This window comes from Rhineura floridana, chromosome 6, assembly GCF_030035675.1.
Source record: "Rhineura floridana isolate rRhiFlo1 chromosome 6, rRhiFlo1.hap2, whole genome shotgun sequence".
In the NCBI taxonomy this organism is placed as follows: Eukaryota; Metazoa; Chordata; class Lepidosauria; order Squamata; family Rhineuridae; genus Rhineura; species Rhineura floridana.
Genome location: NC_084485.1, coordinates 31229894 through 31246641, shown reverse-complemented (window position 1 = coordinate 31246641; position 16748 = coordinate 31229894). Strand labels below are relative to the sequence as shown.

At 41.8% G+C, this 16748-nt stretch overlaps 1 protein-coding gene across 3 annotated transcripts in view; it reads left to right on the top strand.

The window, feature by feature from the left end:
• Nucleotides 1-5768: 5768 nt before the first annotated feature.
• ARFGEF2 (ADP ribosylation factor guanine nucleotide exchange factor 2) overlaps nucleotides 5769-16748 on the top strand; it is a 78778-nt gene continuing 67798 nt past the window's right edge. For 2 of the 3 annotated variants that reach the window (XM_061631358.1, XM_061631357.1), the window contains exon 1: nucleotides 5770-6163. In XM_061631358.1, the coding sequence (XP_061487342.1) occupies nucleotides 6025-6163 (139 nt within the window). In that variant the 5' untranslated portion in view covers nucleotides 5770-6024. Of the gene's footprint in view, nucleotides 6164-16748 lie in introns of all 3 variants that reach the window. The other variant, XM_061631359.1, reaches the window with a different exon arrangement.

The following is a 16748-nucleotide window of genomic DNA, read 5'->3' as shown; positions in this document are numbered from 1 at the left end:
ATAATAAAAATTTTTTTGTCAGGTTTGGTTGTAAAGGGAAAGGAAAATGTTTCTCTTCTTTGGTTCAGGAAGAGAGAGAACAAGGTTCACTTTGCTTATCTGATTGTAACATGCAGTACTAATTGCTGTAGATTCTTGGAGCTAGGCACAAGCCTTTTTACTTACCTAGTGATATGGGTTGATTGTGTGCATGTGGAACACTTTTCTGTAACTAAAAATCATGCTGTCTAGCATGTTTTGATGAATGCAGTAATATTTTCTGGAATTGTTTATGGCAAAGTCTCTTGGTAAATTTGAAATTTAAATATATTAGATCAATATTCTCTTACTGCATACTTTTTACAGGATGAAAGAAATTAGAGAAGCAATTCTTGGAAGTATGTAATGAATGTGACTTTAAAAAAATTAAGAAACATGTCAGTAGAATATATTCGTTTGGGCTCTACTTTTTTTCTGTGTTAGCTTGTGTAATGTGTTCAAATATAAAACATAATTTAAGACCTGCCTCCTCTGCTAAACTGTGTGTTCTATACAAATAGGACACTGAGATTTGTATCAGCTTTTTCCTGGCAAATATTGAGATGCTTTTTTTAGTTGGCTGGCCATTTTAAAAAAAAAGGTTTTTGCTATAGCACTAGTATGCAGTTTTGAGATGTGATCAAGACTGCAATTCTATACGCACACTTATCTGAGAGTAAGTCCCACTCGACTTACTTCTGAGAAGTAAGAATGCATATTATGGTCTGAATTTAAGAGCCCCATTTGTAAAACAGAAATTATTATGGTTTAAGCTATATGGATATTGTGGGAATGAAAAGCACTCTGCATTATCAGTCCACCAGTAATAAAGTACTTTACACCACTACCCTACAGATCTGTACTTAAAACCATGTACTTTTAAAGTTTCAGAACTGACTCCAAGGCAAGTATGTGTAGGATTGCAGCCTTAACCATTCTTACAGTACCACATGATGGAATTATGAGAGAGTTTATTTTACTTGAATTTTTTGAGCTGTATTTTCACAACTCACAGCTTTCAAAAAGTAGATCTGATGTTCAACTAATAACAAAAATACAATGTAAAAAACATTGTTTTATATCATGACATAATATGAAACATAATTCCTATAAATGATTGTATTCATGCAACATTTGAACTGTAACAAAACTTTAAATATAATAATATTTTGTATTCTTGTTGTATGGCTGAGGGTGCTGGGTAAGAGACTATGATTATGACAGGGAGAAAACAGGAAAAGGGCTTGAAGGTGATAGTGGTAGAAAAGCATGCACCAGAACGTAGCATGCTTCTATTGTTTACTGTAACATCCCCAGTGTTCCTTGTATGTTTCTAATGGGAAGCCTCTAGTGTACACAGCATATGGTCATTGAGATGATATGCAGGATCGGATACAACAGACAGTAATTTTACACGCAAACTAACCGATAAAACTGTATCTTGACATGATAGAAAAGTTTTATCTGAGAGGGATAAGAAATGAGACTTGGCCTGCGTTGAGATGTGAAAGCCCAGAAAAAAAAAAAAGAAACAAAATCAGTTTTCTCCATCCCCCCCCCCGCCAAAAAAAATATTGGAGAATTTTTTCCCCATTTTCTTTGCAGATCTTCACATCTCTAGGCCTGAGATTGTGTATGTATGTAAGATCATAGAATCACAGAATAGGAGAGTTGGAAGGGGCCTATAAGGCCATCGAGTCCAACTCCTTGCTCAATGCAAGAATCTAAATTAAAGCATACTCAACAGGTGCCTTTTCAGCTGCCTCTTTGAATGCCTCCAGTATTGGAGAGCCCACCACCTCCCTAGGTCATTGGTTCCATTGTCGTACAGTTAGGAAGTTTTTCTTGACGTTCAGTCAAAATTCTGTGACCAGCGCTCTGGGATGATTGAGAAGAGATCCTGGCCTTCCTCTATGTGACAACCTTTTAAGTACTTGAAGAATACTATCATATCTCCCCTCAGTCTTCTCTTCTCAAGGCTAAGCAGGCCCAGTTCCTTTAATCTCCCCTCATAGGGCTTTGTTTCCAGTCCCCTGATAATCCTCATTGCCCTCCTCTGAACCTATTCCACTTTGTCTGCATCCTTCTTAAAGTGTGGCGTCCAGAACTGGATGCAGTGCTGTGACAATTTTGATCGTGAACGAATGAATATGGTAACAGAAAAAATCAGGTGGGCTTCTTCTTTAAGACAAATGGAGAAGGAGAGAGATGCTGCATTAATTCAAGCTGAAATAGCTCGTAAGGAGTTGAAAAAAGAAAAGGATGAATGTACCAGAGCAAAATTAACAGCTGAACACTTGGTGGTTAGAGCACGAGAGCAACGGTTGAATGTTAGCCATGATGAGTGCAAAGCTCAAATTAAAGAACTGGACAGTTGCAGGTTCAACAGGGACTGGTGGCCACAGTCATGCATGTTTCAGGTGATGGTGATGAGGAATGGGACCTTCCACACTCTCTTCCCCCCCTCCCGGAAGAGGCTGTATCATCTGCTCCTTTAAATCCTGAATGGAAGGAGTCACAGGTACTTGCACCCATTATAATGAAAAATGTGGTGGAAACCACTGGGATGGGACCAGCTAGTAATAAAATTGTCCAAGAGATTGTACGTTGGTCCCCTCCCCAGGCAAAGGCAGTGGCTGATAGTTTGGGTCCTTTGAACAAGGACACAGCTTTGATGTGGTTAACTAGGGCAGATGAAATGTATTCTACTGCTGATGCTCAAGATTTAATGCAAGTGGCAAGATATTGTGCCACGGAGCAGGATGCAGCGTCCATTGAGGCAACATTCAGAATGGGGAATGCAAGACATGTTTATGATTGGATGAGAATTGTGATTAAGGCTCTGTTGCCAGGGATGAATGTGTTAAAGGCCTATGTTATGGAGAGTCAAGGTGTAGGGGAAAGCCCAGAGGTTTATGTGAATCGGAAGAAATTCCTTGCACGTTTATCAGAGCATGTCAGGCTTCGGGAAGATGGCCAGTATGAGTATAACGACAGAGCATTTCTGGAAGCTGTACACATGGGGTTAAATGCTCAAACGAAGTTAGCAATAGGGAGAATGGATCTTGAAGGTGTTACTTGGCGAGAATTGAGTGTGGCTATTTCACAAGTCTCTGAGCTCCTTCGAGAGGTTGGAGGGGGGCGAAAAGCTGCCACTACACTGAAGAAGGTTCAGTTCGAGCCAATTCAAACTGTCACATATGCCAATCAGGGGCCTTATTCATCTGTTGTACCCAACGCAAATCGGGGACCCCAGGGAAGAGGAAACTATCGCCCTTTCTTGGCCCCTGGTTCCAATCGGGATAATTTCACATCAACGGGGGGAGACAGGAGATCTGGGTTCAATAACTCCAGCAACAATCACAGCAACTTTTCTCCCTCCCATCAACGCCCTACTCAAACCCAACAGGGGAATGAACTGGTGGATTTTGGGGATCCCTTCCGTAATCAGCTTTGGTCCATGCTTAGAAATTTGGGAGAAAATATGGATCAGTTCCATAAGCAACCCACTGAAGTCTTGGCAGAGGCCTTACACAGGTAATTGAAGGCACAGGCTCCTGATATGGCCCCTTCCACCTCTGCTTCTGTTTCCCCCCCTACTGCCCCCCTTGCTCCTATCCAGCTTCGCTCAGAAGAGCAGAGGCAGACCATACAAGATGTTCATGATCGAACCTAGGGCTGCCCATTTCCTGTTGCTCCAGTCACAACTGTGTCAATGTTAGCGCCAGCTTTGTGGGGCAGAATGAATGTGGAGGCCACCACTTGGGAACTGGGAACAGTGGCCAGAAAACCAGGGTTGGGTTTTTCAGATGAATCCAGCCTGCAAAAACCAGAGGTCTTTGGTACAAATTCTGTAGCTACAGGGGAAGGCGATTCTCTCCTAAAACAGGGTGTCATGGATCACAGTGCAAGACCTTCTTTGGCACAAAAGGAAAAAGAAACAGTTGAAACCAGGAGGGCTCCCGTCTTTGAGCAAAGTCCTATTAATGTTCTTAAAGGGGAACATAAAAAAGCATCTTCTGAAAGTGCAGGCCCTTGCTTAAATGCTTTAGAGTTGCTTGAAAACACACAAGATGTGCCCACTTCCATGGAAAAAAATACTGATTTGAATGCTTCCCTTGGGTCTACTACACCACAGTCTCTTGCTAATGAACATTCTTTTCCCGAGGAACAATCTCTTGCTGGCAAACAGCCTTTGGATCAAAACAAGACTCAAAGTATAGAGCTTCCAGCTTCAGGAAGAGTCTATCCAGATGTTGAATTTACTTTGAAAATTAATACAATTTGGCTTCCAAAACAGCAGCTGGTTTCTGATGCCATCTGCATGCAAATAGACAAGTTGCAAAGCCCTGATTCCAAAAGGGAGTTCCTTTCTTCATTGTCACACTTTGTGTGTGCAAATTCAGGCACTGATGCAAATGTGTTATTGCATGCAGTCCTTGATAAGTTGAGTAAACCCAGAGCAATTGCTCTGCAAACAGGATGTTCACTGGTGAAACTCCCTGACATGGTACAAATGGAAGCACAATTGTATTTGGAATGTTATCTACTGACTGTGCTTTGTTTTGCATCTGCAGCAAGAGAAATCCAAAAGAGGAAGATCCCACATGTATCAGAATTAAGCACAAAATTAGGGAAAGGAATCTCAGATTCAAATGCATTACACAAAAAAGATTTGGACACAAAAGCAATAAAGGATCCTGTAAGCAAATCCAAGTCTAAGAAATGGGAAGATGCGGGTAAGCCAATAAAGTCCAATGGTTACAGACACTGGATGAACCATGGTAAGAAACAGGGAAAGTGCATTCAGACAGTGGACAGACAAAGACATGAGGGTAAGACTTACAGAGACACTAACAAAGATGCCTGCAGGACTAAATATTTTCGTTGGGCCTCACTGAAGGTAGAAGTTCTTGTAGCCAAGCAGATGTTTTGTTTATTTATAAATTTCCTATCCACCCTTCATAAGGCCCCAGGGCTGGTCACAACAGTAGAAAATAGAATTATAAAAACGATAAAACCATTACGATAAAATGCATAAAACTGTTCCAAATGGAAATTCAGCAAAAGAGGGCCCACAAAATAAAATACTGCAACTGTCAAAGGCCAAGGTAATGAGATGTATCTTCAGCATACGGTGAAAGCTGAGCAACGAAGATGCTAGATGTACCTTTGTAGGGAAGGAGTTCCATTATTTCTCTACCACAGAGAAAGCCCTCTCCTGGGGTTCCTATTTCCTGCATTTCGGAGGCTGCAGAATTACCAAGAGAGCCCCGGCTGCAGATCTCAAAGCCCAAGAAAATCAGTAGATATTACACTGACTATCTCGCACAGAGCCCGTGAGTGAGTCAGGGTTCGAGCCCACATCCTCCTTTTTCTAAGCTTTATCCACTGTTCCATGCTACTAGCCCTCAGCAAAGCCCGCTCATTATTTTGAACCTTTGCGAAGTTTTTCCCGCAGTGATGGGTTTTAGTGCTGCCTTTTACTGTGTCTGTGTGTTTTTAAAGAAATTCTGAGAATTCTGAATAGAAGGGCTCTGCAGAAATGATGTAAACAAACTGACGTTTAAACACGCCTGACTGTGCCGTTTCTTGTAACTCTCTCCCCATTTCCCTCCTTCCGGCCCGCCATCCTCTAATCACGCGAGCTGAGTTGAAAGGCAACGCGAAGTTTCAATCACCTGGTGGGAACTTTGTCCCGCCCACTACTCCTTCCCCCTCCCACCACCCGAAGGGAAGCCCGGCCTCCACAATCCGCCGACTCTGACAGGATGGCGAGAGCCGTTCCACAAGGTGGCCGCAAAAAAGGAGGGCGGAGAGGACACGTGACGGTTCCAATATGGCGGCGCCGTGTTGCTGTCCATCACCAGCACCGCCAGGTTTACCTCTGAGGGAGTCGCATTTCTTCCGGATCATGAAGCCCAGCTGCGGCCGAAGACCTTGAGCGCTGTTTTACGCCCCGCTTGGGACAGACCGGGAGGAGTGCGCCTTCAGCTCGAGACGGCCATGCAGTCTCCGGCCCGCGAAGAGGACACCCGCACCAAGAGCATGTTCGTTTCCCGGGCCTTGGAGAAGATCCTCTCCGAAAAGGAGGCGAAGCGGCCCCCTCACGGGCAGCTGAGAAGAGCCTGCCAGGTGGCGCTCGGTGAGTGGAGACGCCGTAGAGTGGCCCCAACAGACTCACTTCTGAGTCCTTCCCCTCCTCTTATCCCACTTCATGGGAACCTGTCAAACGTCTGTGGCAAAGCTAAGGACCGCTGACGCCTTATTCTCATCTCTGCCTCCTTGCCCAAGAGTTCACTATCTCGAGCAGCCCACGCAATGCTATTTGAGGGGGTTGGGGCACTGCCGAAGGTCGCTCTTGTATTGCCCAGGAGGACTTCGGTGGGTTCAAATCCGCCCCCAGGCTGTTTAAGCTGCACGTCCGCCCACAGGGAGATGAGGCCCCCCCGCCAGATATCTCTGAAACACAGAACTGTACTCTCTTGATAGGAAAGTTGATTCTTACTGACGTGCCTTCTGCAGAATCTTCTGCCTTACTTTTCAGTTAACTTGCACACGAGTTTGAGGGTCTTCCAGCTTCTGTCAAACGTGCACCCTTGATTCAATGTGCATGATTAGCCCCAGTGAATTCAGTGGAGCTTGCTCCCATTGAGCCTGCCCTCGGTGATATCATAGCTGGCTAAAGCTGAGTTCAGGATCCTGTATTACAACGTAGGATCTGGATTCAGAATTCTCTTCCTTACTTCCTCCTGTCTTTGTGGTGGGTGAGGGGGTTCTATGAAGTGTAATTCTGAGATATCACTGGCCATGTGCTCTCTGGGTTTCTTCATTGCTCCTCCCCCTAGGCTGGTGTGGGGGTCCATTGCCTATGGGAGACACCTGTCAAGACTCCTAGGGATTCCTGTCTCTCCTTCCTAGCTGTTGAGTATCTATCTATTTTAGAAGCCTCCCTAGCTGCTGAATGACAATATACACAACTTAGTGTAGACAACAATACAACTTGTCATCAGATACCGCTCTGTCGATTAATCTGCCACGTTGGATACTCCCCTGCTTATGAACATGTGACCACATTCCGGATGTTCTGACAGGAAGTGTCATAATAATTTTTTTTTTGTCAGGTTTGGTTGTAAAGGGAAAGGAAAATGTTTCTCTTCTTTGGTTCAGGAAGAGAGAGAACAAGGTTCACTTTGCTTATCTGATTGTAACATGCAGTACTAATTGCTGTAGATTCTTGGAGCTAGGCACAAGCCTTTTTACTTACCTAGTGATATGGGTTGATTGTGTGCATGTGGAACACTTTTCTGTAACTAAAAATCATGCTGTCTAGCATGTTTTGATGAATGCAGTAATATTTTCTGGAATTGTTTATGGCAAAGTCTCTTGGTAAATTTGAAATTTAAATATATTAGATCAATATTCTCTTACTGCATACTTTTTACAGGATGAAAGAAATTAGAGAAGCAATTCTTGGAAGTATGTAATGAATGTGACTTTAAAAAAATTAAGAAACATGTCAGTAGAATATATTCGTTTGGGCTCTACTTTTTTTCTGTGTTAGCTTGTGTAATGTGTTCAAATATAAAACATAATTTAAGACCTGCCTCCTCTGCTAAACTGTGTATTCTATACAAATAGGACACTGAGATTTGTATCAGCTTTTTCCTGGCAAATATTGAGATGCTTTTTTTAGTTGGCTGGCCATTTAAAAAAAAAAGGTTTTTGCTATAGCGCTAGTATGCAGTTTTGAGATGTGATCAAGACTGCAAAATTCTATACGCACACTTATCTGAGAGTAAGTCCCACTCGACTTACTTCTGAGAAGTAAGAATGCATATTATGGTCTGAATTTAAGAGCCCCATTTGTAAAACAGAAATTATTATGGTTTAAGCTATATGGATATTGTGGGAATGAAAAGCACTCTGCATTATCAGTCCACCAGTAATAAAGTACTTTACACCACTACCCTACAGATCTGTACTTAAAACCATGTACTTCTAAAGTTTCAGAACTGACTCCAAGGCAAGTATGTGTAGGATTGCAGCCTTAACCATTCTTACAGTACCACATGATGGAATTATGAGAGAGTTTATTTTACTTGAATTTTTTGAGCTGTATTTTCACAACTCACAGCTTTCAAAAAGTAGATCTGATGTTCAACTAATAACAAAAATATAATGTAAAAAACATTGTTTTATATCATGACATAATATGAAACATAATTCCTATAAATGATTGTATTCATGCAACATTTGAACTGTAACAAAACTTTAAATATAATAATATTTTGTATTCTTGTTGTATGGCTGAGGGTGCTGGGTAAGAGACTATGATTATGACAGGGAGAAAACAGGAAAAGGGCTTGAAGGTGATAGTGGTAGAAAAGCATGCACCAGAACGTAGCATGCTTCTATTGTTTATTGTAACATCCCCAGTGTTCCTTGTATGTTTCTAATGGGAAGCCTCTAGTGTACACAGCATATGGTCATTGAGATGATATGCAGGATCGGATACAACAGACAGTAATTTTACACGCAAACTAACCGATAAAACTGTATCTTGACATGATAGAAAAGTTTTATCTGAGAGGGATAAGAAATGAGACTTGGCCTGCGTTGAGATGTGAAAGCCCAGAAAAAAAAAAAAGAAACAAAATCAGTTTTCTCCATCCCCCCTCCCCCCCCAAAAATATTGGAGAATTTTTTCCCCATTTTCTTTGCAGATCTTCACATCTCTAGGCCTGAGATTGTGTATGTATGTAAGATCATAGAATCACAGAATAGGAGAGTTGGAAGGGGCCTATAAGGCCATCGAGTCCAACTCCTTGCTCAATGCAAGAATCTAAATTAAAGCATACTCAACAGGTGCCTTTTCAGCTGCCTCTTTGAATGCCTCCAGTATTGGAGAGCCCACCACCTCCCTAGGTCATTGGTTCCATTGTCGTACAGTTAGGAAGTTTTTCTTGACGTTCAGTCAAAATTCTGTGACCAGCGCTCTGGGGATGATTGAGAAGAGATCCTGGCCTTCCTCTATGTGACAACCTTTTAAGTACTTGAAGAATACTATCATATCTCCCCTCAGTCTTCTCTTCTCAAGGCTAAGCAGGCCCAGTTCCTTTAATCTCCCCTCATAGGGCTTTGTTTCCAGTCCCCTGATAATCCTCATTGCCCTCCTCTGAACCTATTCCACTTTGTCTGCATCCTTCTTAAAGTGTGGCGTCCAGAACTGGATGCAGTGCTGTGACAATTTTGATCGTGAACGAATGAATATGGTAGCAGAAAAAATCAGGTGGGCTTCTTCTTTAAGACAAATGGAGAAGGAGAGAGATGCTGCATTAATTCAAGCTGAAATAGCTCGTAAGGAGTTGAAAAAAGAAAAGGATGAATGTACCAGAGCAAAATTAACAGCTGAACACTTGGTGGTTAGAGCACGAGAGCAACGGTTGAATGTTAGCCATGATGAGTGCAAAGCTCAAATTAAAGAACTGGACAGTTGCAGGTTCAACAGGGACTGGTGGCCACAGTCATGCATGTTTCAGGTGATGGTGATGAGGAATGGGACCTTCCACACTCTCTTCCCCCTCTCCCGGAAGAGGCTGTATCATCTGCTCCTTTAAATCCTGAATGGAAGGAGTCACAGGTACTTGCACCCATTATAATGAAAAATGTGGTGGAAACCACTGGGATGGGACCAGCTAGTAATAAAATTGTCCAAGAGATTGTACGTTGGTCCCCTCCCCAGGCAAAGGCAGTGGCTGATAGTTTGGGTCCTTTGAACAAGGACACAGCTTTGATGTGGTTAACTAGGGCAGATGAAATGTATTCTACTGCTGATGCTCAAGATTTAATGCAAGTGGCAAGATATTGTGCCACGGAGCAGGATGCAGCGTCCATTGAGGCAACATTCAGAATGGGGAATGCAAGACATGTTTATGATTGGATGAGAATTGTGATTAAGGCTCTGTTGCCAGGGATGAATGTGTTAAAGGCCTATGTTATGGAGAGTCAAGGTGTAGGGGAAAGCCCAGAGGTTTATGTGAATCGGAAGAAATTCCTTGCACGTTTATCAGAGCATGTCAGGCTTCGGGAAGATGGCCAGTATGAGTATAACGACAGAGCATTTCTGGAAGCTGTACACATGGGGTTAAATGCTCAAACGAAGTTAGCAATAGGGAGAATGGATCTTGAAGGTGTTACTTGGCGAGAATTGAGTGTGGCTATTTCACAAGTCTCTGAGCTCCTTCGAGAGGTTGGAGGGGGGCGAAAAGCTGCCACTACACTGAAGAAGGTTCAGTTCGAGCCAATTCAAACTGTCACATATGCCAATCAGGGGCCTTATTCATCTGTTGTACCCAACGCAAATCGGGGACCCCAGGGAAGAGGAAACTATCGCCCTTTCTTGGCCCCTGGTTCCAATCGGGATAATTTCACATCAACGGGGGGAGACAGGAGATCTGGGTTCAATAACTCCAGCAACAATCACAGCAACTTTTCTCCCTCCCATCAACGCCCTACTCAAACCCAACAGGGGAATGAACTGGTGGATTTTGGGGATCCCTTCCGTAATCAGCTTTGGTCCATGCTTAGAAATGTGGGAGAAAATATGGATCAGTTCCATAAGCAACCCACTGAAGTCTTGGCAGAGGCCTTACACAGGTAATTGAAGGCACAGGCTCCTGATATGGCCCCTTCCACCTCTGCTTCTGTTTCCCCCCCTACTGCCCCCCTTGCTCCTATCCAGCTTCGCTCAGAAGAGCAGAGGCAGACCATACAAGATGTTCATGATCGAACCTAGGGCTGCCCATTTCCTGTTGCTCCAGTCACAACTGTGTCAATGTTAGCGCCAGCTTTGTGGGGCAGAATGAATGTGGAGGCCACCACTTGGGAACTGGGAACAGTGGCCAGAAAACCAGGGTTGGGTTTTTCAGATGAATCCAGCCTGCAAAAACCAGAGGTCTTTGGTACAAATTCTGTAGCTACGGGGGAAGGCGATTCTCTCCTAAAACAGGGTGTCATGGATCACAGTGCAAGACCTTCTTTGGCACAAAAGGAAAAAGAAACAGTTGAAACCAGGAGGGCTCCCGTCTTTGAGCAAAGTCCTATTAATGTTCTTAAAGGGGAACATACAAAAGCATCTTCTGAAAGTGCAGGCCCTTGCTTAAATGCTTCAGAGTTGCTTGAAAACACACAAGATGTGCCCACTTCCATGGAAAAAAATACTGATTTGAATGCTTCCCTTGGGTCTACTACACCACAGTCTCTTGCTAATGAACATTCTTTTCCTCAGGAACAGTCTCTTGCTGGCAAACAGCCTTTGGATCAAAACAAGACTCAAAGTATAGAGCTTCCAGCTTCAGGAAGAGTCTATCCAGATGTTGAATTTACTTTGAAAATTAATACAATTTGGCTTCCAAAACAGCAGCTGGTTTCTGATGCCATCTGCATGCAAATAGACAAGTTACAAAGCCCTGATTCCAACAGGGAGTTCCTTTCTTCATTGTCACACTTTGTGTGTGCAAATTCAGGCACTGATGCAAATGTGTTATTGCATGCAGTCCTTGATAAGTTGAGTAAACCCAGAGCAATTGCTCTGCAAACAGGATGTTCACTGGTGAAACTCCCTGACATGGTACAAATGGAAGCACAATTGTATTTGGAATGTTATCTACTGACTGTGCTTTGTTTTGCATCTGCAGCAAGAGAAATCCAAAAGAGGAAGATCCCACATGTATCAGAATTAAGCACAAAATTAGGGAAAGGAATCTCAGATTCAAATGCATTACACAAAAAAGATTTGGACACAAAAGCAGTAAAGGATCCTATAAGCAAATCCAAGTCTAAGAAATGGGAAGATGCGGGTAAGCGGCCCCCTCACGGGCAGCTGAGAAGAGACTGCCAGGTGTTGCTCGGTGAGTGGAGACGCCGTAGAGTGGCCCCAACAGACTCACTTCTGAGTCCTTCCCCTCCTCTTATCCCACTTCATGGGAACCTGTCAAACGTCTGTGGCAAAGCTAAGGACCGCTGACGCCTTATTCTCATCTCTGCCTCCTTGCCCAAGAGTTCACTATCTCGAGCAGCCCACGCAATGCTATTTGAGGGGGTTGGGGCACTGCCGAAGGTCGCTCTTGTATTGCCCAGGAGGACTTCGGTGGGTTCAAATCCGCCCCCAGGCTGTTTAAGCTGCACGTCCGCCCACAGGGAGATGAGGCCCCCCCGCCAGATATCTCTGAAACACAGAACTGTACTCTCTTGATAGGAAAGTTGATTCTTACTGACGTGCCTTCTGCAGAATCTTCTGCCTTACTTTTCAGTTAACTTGCACACAAGTTTGAGGGTCTTCCAGCTTCTGTCAAACGTGCACCCTTGATTCAATGTGCATGATTAGCCCCAGTGAATTCAGTGGAGCTTGCTCCCATTGAGCCTGCCCTCGGTGATATCATAGCTGGCTAAAGCTGAGTTCAGGATCCTGTATTACAACGTAGGATCTGGATTCAGAAGGAGTTGCACTGGCTACCGGTTGTTTACCGGGCCCAATTCAAGATGTTGGTTTTGACCTTTAAAACCGTATACGGTTTTAGCCCAGTCTATCTGAAAGAGCGCCTCCAGCATCATCAGGGATGCCGCTCAACAAGATCAGCCTCAGAAGACCTTCTCTCGATCCCACCGGTTAAAACAGCTAGACTGGTGAGGACTAGAGAGAGGGCTTTTTCAATAGTGGCCCCCACCCTGTGGAACTCTCTCCCAAATGATCTCCTTCTATGATGAGCTTCCGCCGGGCCTTGAAGACCTGGCTCTTCAGGCAGGCTTTTGGGGTGGGTTAGGGTTTTATTGTTATGGTTTTAAATGTTAACGTTTTAATGTATTGTTTTTATCTTGTACGTCGCCCAGAGTGGCTGGACATCCAGCCAGATGGGTGACTAATAAATTTAATAAATAATAAATAATAATAATAATAATCTGAACATGTTTTGCAATAGATTGGCAAGGGCTTCCGACTCTCAATTATCTAAAAATAACAACAACAAAACAACTTTTTCCACGTAAATTAAGCTTCTGAAATGAAAAGGCTAACCAGGAATGAACGTTTGTGTGGAAGTACTGTGAACCCTGTTCAGTTCTGGTACTGAAAACTATTTCCTAGGCTCAGACTTTGCTCAGAGACACCCTGTTCTTTATTCTTACAGTGCTTTTTTTTTTTTTTGGACAAGGCTCCAGTTGGTCAATCTTGTGGTTCTAGTAAAAAACAAAGTAGATTCAACAAGCCTGAAGTATGCCCACCCATGTTCTACCTGTCTAAGCTAATTTATACACCATATGTACTTGGCATGTAATTAATAAAACATATCTGGTGTCATTTGCATGGTTCTGATTTTATTTTCTTTTATTGTGCTAATGAGGTGATGGATAGATATGAGCAGGTATAATTTTGATAGTATTTTTTCAAGTTTATTGAATACACACAAATTATTCTATAGTGGGTTAGACTGAAGCCAAAACTGGCTTTGTGAAAACAGTCTAGCTGGTAGAAACATTTTGTACAGTCTGGAATCCAGCAAGGTAGATGTCGGGAGAAAGACACTTGGCAGGCCAGAATACTTATTTCATTTTGTTGGAGGGTATATTTTTTTAAATCAAATGGATGTATGTGCTGTTGTGATTGAAGAAAAGATACAGCACATGGTGATAGAGCAAAAATAACTTGTACCATTCTACTTTCTACACCTGCAACAATTTCATTTTTTCTCTCTCTTAGTTGAGCCAACTCTTTCCTCCTTTACATCTCTTCTCTAAACCACTAACTTCTACAAAACCTTTCATGGACCTCTCTAGTCCAGTGCTTCTGTGCTCTCTCTATTGTGCAACCTTTCCCTACTTCTATACATTAGGAGCTGTGTTTGTATGATGTAGGAATTGGACCTTTAGTGGGGCAGCATCTATTCTTCGGAAAGCCTTCCCATTGCATATCAGACAGGTGCAGTCTTTACTGTCTTTTCAGCATTTATTGAAAACTTTCCTCTTCCGACAAGCCTTTTAAGGGGAGATATTTATCCCATTTTTAATGTGCATTGGATTGAAATCATATTTTAAAATATTTTTATTGGTTTTGTTAAATCGCTTCAGGATGTTTTATGCAAAGCAATTCATAAATGAAATAATACCTTTCTTAACACTGTTGTCTCCCTTCATCATTACCTACTTGTTACTTAAATTAATAAAACAGTGCATACTGTTGGTTGTAACTGTTCATTAATGTTGCTTGCAGAATACCTATATTTATCATGGGTGAGAAGAGAGAACAGATCTGTATTTTGCAGTGAGCACTTGGGTGCAATGCATTTCTGTGCACTCTGTCAATGGAGAATGGGGCACCTACTTCAGCAGGCAGTGGCCCTGTTTTGTCTACAAGTGTAGTGCTTTTCTTTTTCCTATATGAGTGAATGGCATCCAATTTCTAATATGTGAGTAAGAGTGTATAGTTGGGGTAACTGCAGTAGTGCAAACTAACGCCATCCCAATGGCCCCAGTTTCTTGGGAGAACAAGTTTAGCCCTTCTCACAATAACATTTTATTGCAGCCTTTTTACTGTGTCCCATTGAACTTAATGGGAATTGGTCAAGCTGTTTTTAGTAGTTGCTCCCTGAGTTCCATTTACTCGCCACACAGAGTAACCAAGAGGCGAAATCCAGAGACTCTTATATAAGATGATGATGATGATGATGAGTAATGTTACATAATTTTAAATTAATCTCAGTTTAATGAGACTCTAGTTACTGGCCTATTCTGTAAATAGAGACCATAACAAGTTCATATGTTAATGACCCCTGCTCATTACACTGAAGAATGTGTTGTATGCGGATTGTAGGTGACTGTCTGGAATAGCTAGCAGGGCAAGACTCATTTTCAGCAAATAATTCTCTCCAGTAATTAATATGTTGATCATGAGGTTCCCCACATCAGCAGTATTGTACATTTTATACTGCATGTGAACTTGAAGTTCAAGCCATTGTTCAAGAGTTTCATTTTTAAAAACAACTTTTTACTTAATTTTTTTAAATTACTTGAGGGCCATTTATTATCTCATACTTTTAATTTTCTTTTTAAAACTAATTTTTGTAGGTTCTAGACCCTTTACAAGATATAAAAATGCCTTTTAAAAAATACAAAGCAAAAACGTGCTAGCTTGTCCATATTCGGTATGTGTTACTTTCACGTAACTTAGTTTCATAAATTAATATTTCAATCTCAGCTGTTTTTAACTTTTACTTTGTTAATCTAAATGATTTTTAGGAGTTACAACTAAAATTGTTTTAGGATTTTCAAATAACAATGTGTTATCCAGTGCCTAGTAAGGAATTACATATTTCTTGAAAACAATTCCTCTTTAATCTTTAGTTTCTTGTTTGGACTGCTTATGCTGTACTTAACATTGCTTGCCCCAGATGCTGCCACATGACGACATTCTATACTATCGCAAATGACTCTTGGTTATGGGTTAAAGTATTATTTGTAGTTGAGATTGCAAAATATTTCTTATCTGCAGTTCTGCAGATATAGGGAAGAAGGATTTTGTGGAAGCTTGCTGAAGTCTGTTGTTTGCGGTGACTTTTTTTAACTTTGCAGTTCACCATTTGCAGATACAGTGTTCTTTCCTTATGGAATACTTTTCTGTGTTTTATTATTTATTTATTTATTTATTTATTGCATTTGTATGCCGTCCCATAGCCGAAGCTCTCTGGGCGTTTTACAACAAAAACATTAAAAACAAATATACAAATGTAAAAACACATTTTTAAAAAGCAATTTAAATGTCTTTCTTTGATACAGTCTTATTGTCCAATTTAATTTTCGTCCATCATTAAATATCAATCTGTTAAATACAGTTCTAATTTACTCATATCTACTCAAAATGAACTTTAATGATGCAATTCACATGCTATTAGGAGGGCATAGTATCAAGCAAGAAAGCTCAACAAGACCAGTGCTGGACAAAGGTCTGGAACAAAATGAATCCCTATGCCCAAATTCTGAATACCAAACAAACCTATTTCAAAATTGAAGCAGAAAATAATTAGAGCTTGCACGTATGAACGTATGGCTATCACTACGCTTTGAGGGATCAAGTCTGAGGGCAGAGTTCATCCTACTTACACCGTAGAAGCTCCACAGCTTCCCATTAGCGAACGAAGCTGAATGCAAGAGAGAGAGAAATGCTTGTCCCAAAGTAAATCTTAGAATTTTTATACTTCGAACTAAAAAAAAAAGTGTGTTTAGTTTTAGAACTTGTCAGTTGCTTTAAACACCTGTACGTCAAAAGGAACAGGTTTTGCTCTCATTTCGAAATACTCATTTTGTAGAACCTCTAATTTTGCCAATTAACTGTTGCCACTGGGTATAATAATTCTTTCTGCAAAAGACTGCTTGTCATGGACTGTGGCTGACAGCACCCAGCACATTTACAAGCCTTTGACAATGTTTTAATTTGTTTTTAATATTGAATTTTTAATTGTTGTAACCCATCCTGGGATCAACTGGTGAAGGATGGAATAAGAATAGGAGATACTTAGCTTCTTGTTCTGACCCATTAGATTTCCCTATAGCTGGGATGGGGAACCTCAGATCCAGGGCCCAAATGCGTCCTTTTAAGCCTCTCTGTTCGGCCCCAACTCTCCAAAAGCCATGTCGCTCACCAGCCCTGTTCTGCACTCTACTTGAATGCTTTTGCCTGG